General features: G+C 35.1%; 1 protein-coding gene across 1 annotated transcript in view; it reads right to left on the reverse strand.

Annotated features, from left to right (window-relative positions):
• Positions 1-2,243: 2,243 nt before the first annotated feature.
• EAH_00057730 (hypothetical protein, conserved) overlaps positions 2,244-2,500 on the reverse strand; it is a gene marked incomplete at both ends in the record, with an annotated part of 1,598 nt that continues 1,341 nt past the window's right edge. The window contains one exon of the mRNA XM_013393709.1: positions 2,244-2,339. Within this exon, the coding sequence (XP_013249163.1) occupies positions 2,244-2,339 (96 nt within the window). The remainder of the gene's footprint in view (positions 2,340-2,500) is intronic.

A 2,500-nucleotide genomic window follows, 5' to 3' on the forward strand; every position in this document is an offset into this window, starting at 1 on the left:
GCTTGCCTGTTAATATGCATATGTGCCTGCGTTTATATAGATATATAAGTTTATATATATCTGCATACATACATATATATATATGTATATATATATATATATATGTATATAAATATATGTATATATATTTTATATATATGCAAATATGTACATCTAAATATGTCAATAAATATATATAGATGTGTGGATTCGCATATATAAATAACATCTATATATATATGTCTATATATATATATATGCATATATATATATATATTATATATATACTATACATATATATATATATATATATATATAGGCATGTATGTAAGAGCTAATTTACTAACGAAGCAAAGGCAGAGAAAGATGATTATTTTGTTAATAAAAGTTTTAACTGAGTTTTCTTTGTTTTGTTTGCATGCAAATAAAGCCTCCACAGCCTCTGTTGAGGTGTACGTACAGCCAAATAATAAAACATATGTTGCTGCTTCTTTCTCTTGCTTATTTTGTTTATTTTTTGTTTACGGTGTATGTACAGCCGGAGCGGCAGCGCAGCAAAACAAAAAAACTTTTGTTTGTCTTTTAAGTTTATATCTTTAAAGCCCTTTATGCATGCATTAATAATAACATATAATAATATATAATAATATATAATAATATTATTATAATATTATAATAATATTATATAATAATAATATATAATAATAGAGGTATATCCTAGAGTGAACTAATATGTTAGAGAAGATAATATTATTTTATATTTATATTATATAAATATATTCATATAATATAAATATAATATTATATTTATATTATATTATATCAAATATATTAACATGCGTATAATAGTTATCAACATTTTATTATTATTTAATCAAATAAAAACAAACAAATTAAACAAAAGACAAACAAATCCGCACACTAAGAATGTACTTCGTATTTATGTTTATATTATTATTTTTATTATTTATTATTTATTATTTATTATTATTAATTATTATTAATTATTAATTATTAGTTATTATTATTATTTAATATTACTAACTATTAGTTATTACTTTCTACTATTATTTATTTATTATTTATAATTATTAATTTATAATCTGATTGTTATTATTAATTTGCTGTCCCTATTATCTATTACTATTATTATTATTATTATTATTATTATTATTATTACTATAAAATAATAATAAATAATAAAATATAATAGTATAAATAATAATAATAATATATTATTATATTTAGTCTACAGTATACGAGTAAAACAAAAGAATAAATATTTTACCGCATGCACACGCTCTGTCTATGCAGAACCAAATTAAAGTTAAATAATAAAAATAAATAAATAAATAAATAAAATAAATAAAATAAATTAATTTCCTGTGTCTGTACACCGCACAATAATAAATGCAAACAGACAAATTATATTATTCATTCATAGTAAACAAAGGCAGCCAAAGCAACAACAACCTTGCTGCTGCTACTGCTACTGCTGCTGCTGCTGCTGCTGCTACTGCTACTGCTGCTGCTGCTACTGCTGCTGCTGCTACTGCTGCTGCTGCTACTGCTGCAGCTGGTGCTGCTGTTGCTGCTGCTGCTGCTGCTACCGGGCATTTTAAAGGGGAGGCAATTCGCTGCCTCGCCACTAACGGGTTACCCTGCATGCTGCAGCAGCAACTGGTGCAGCAATAGCAGCAGCAGCAGAAGCAGCAACAGCAGCAGCAGCAAAAACAGCAGCAGCAGCAGCACTTCATTCAACCTCCGCTTTGCCCTGCAGCAGAAATTACAGCCAAAGCTGCTGCGCCCTCAGGCAGACCCGTGGGTGTGAACCCGACTTTAAACCTGATGCTGCTGCTGCTGCTTCTGCTGTTGCTGCTGCTACTTCTGCTGTTGCTACTTGCTGCATCTGCTGCTGCTGCTGCGGAGCAGGAGTTGTCTCTGCTGCGTCTACGCTTGCTGCTCTTCTGCCGAATGAAAGACGCTTAGTGCTGCTGCAGCTGCTGCAGCTGCTGCAGCTGCTGCAGCTGCTGCTAATACACCAGCAGCAGCAGCAGCTGCTGCTGCTGTTGCAGCTGCTACTTCTGCTGTTGCTGAGGGCATACACATCTTGCTTGAGTAGCAGAAAGCAGACGCCTTCCTAGGCAGCTGGGAGGGACTGTGGGGCAGCAGCAGCAGCTGCTGCTGCAGAAGGTCCTGCTGCAGAGTCAAGCCGCTGCAGGAGCTGCTGCAGTGCCACGCTGCAGCAGCAGCAGCAGCAGCAATTATTCATCTGGAAGAGGGTCTTCCTCCTCAAGGTCGTCGCCTGTTGCTGCAGCCCAGGCCTTACGAAACTCGCGAAAGAAAGCAGGGCTCTCATCCTGCAGCAGCAGCAGCAGCAGCAGCAGCAACAGCAGCAGCAGCAGCAGCAGCAAAGGCGGCAGCAGCAAATGAGCAGCAGCAAATGCAAGGCCAAGCGAAGTAAAAACGCCACACAGCAGAATCGGCATTGCTGTTGTTGCTGCTGCTGCTGTTGCTGCTG

This window comes from Eimeria acervulina, genomic scaffold (assembly GCF_000499425.1).
Source record: "Eimeria acervulina Houghton genomic scaffold, Eah_scaff1262, whole genome shotgun sequence".
Lineage (NCBI taxonomy): Eukaryota > Apicomplexa > Conoidasida > Eucoccidiorida > Eimeriidae > Eimeria > Eimeria acervulina.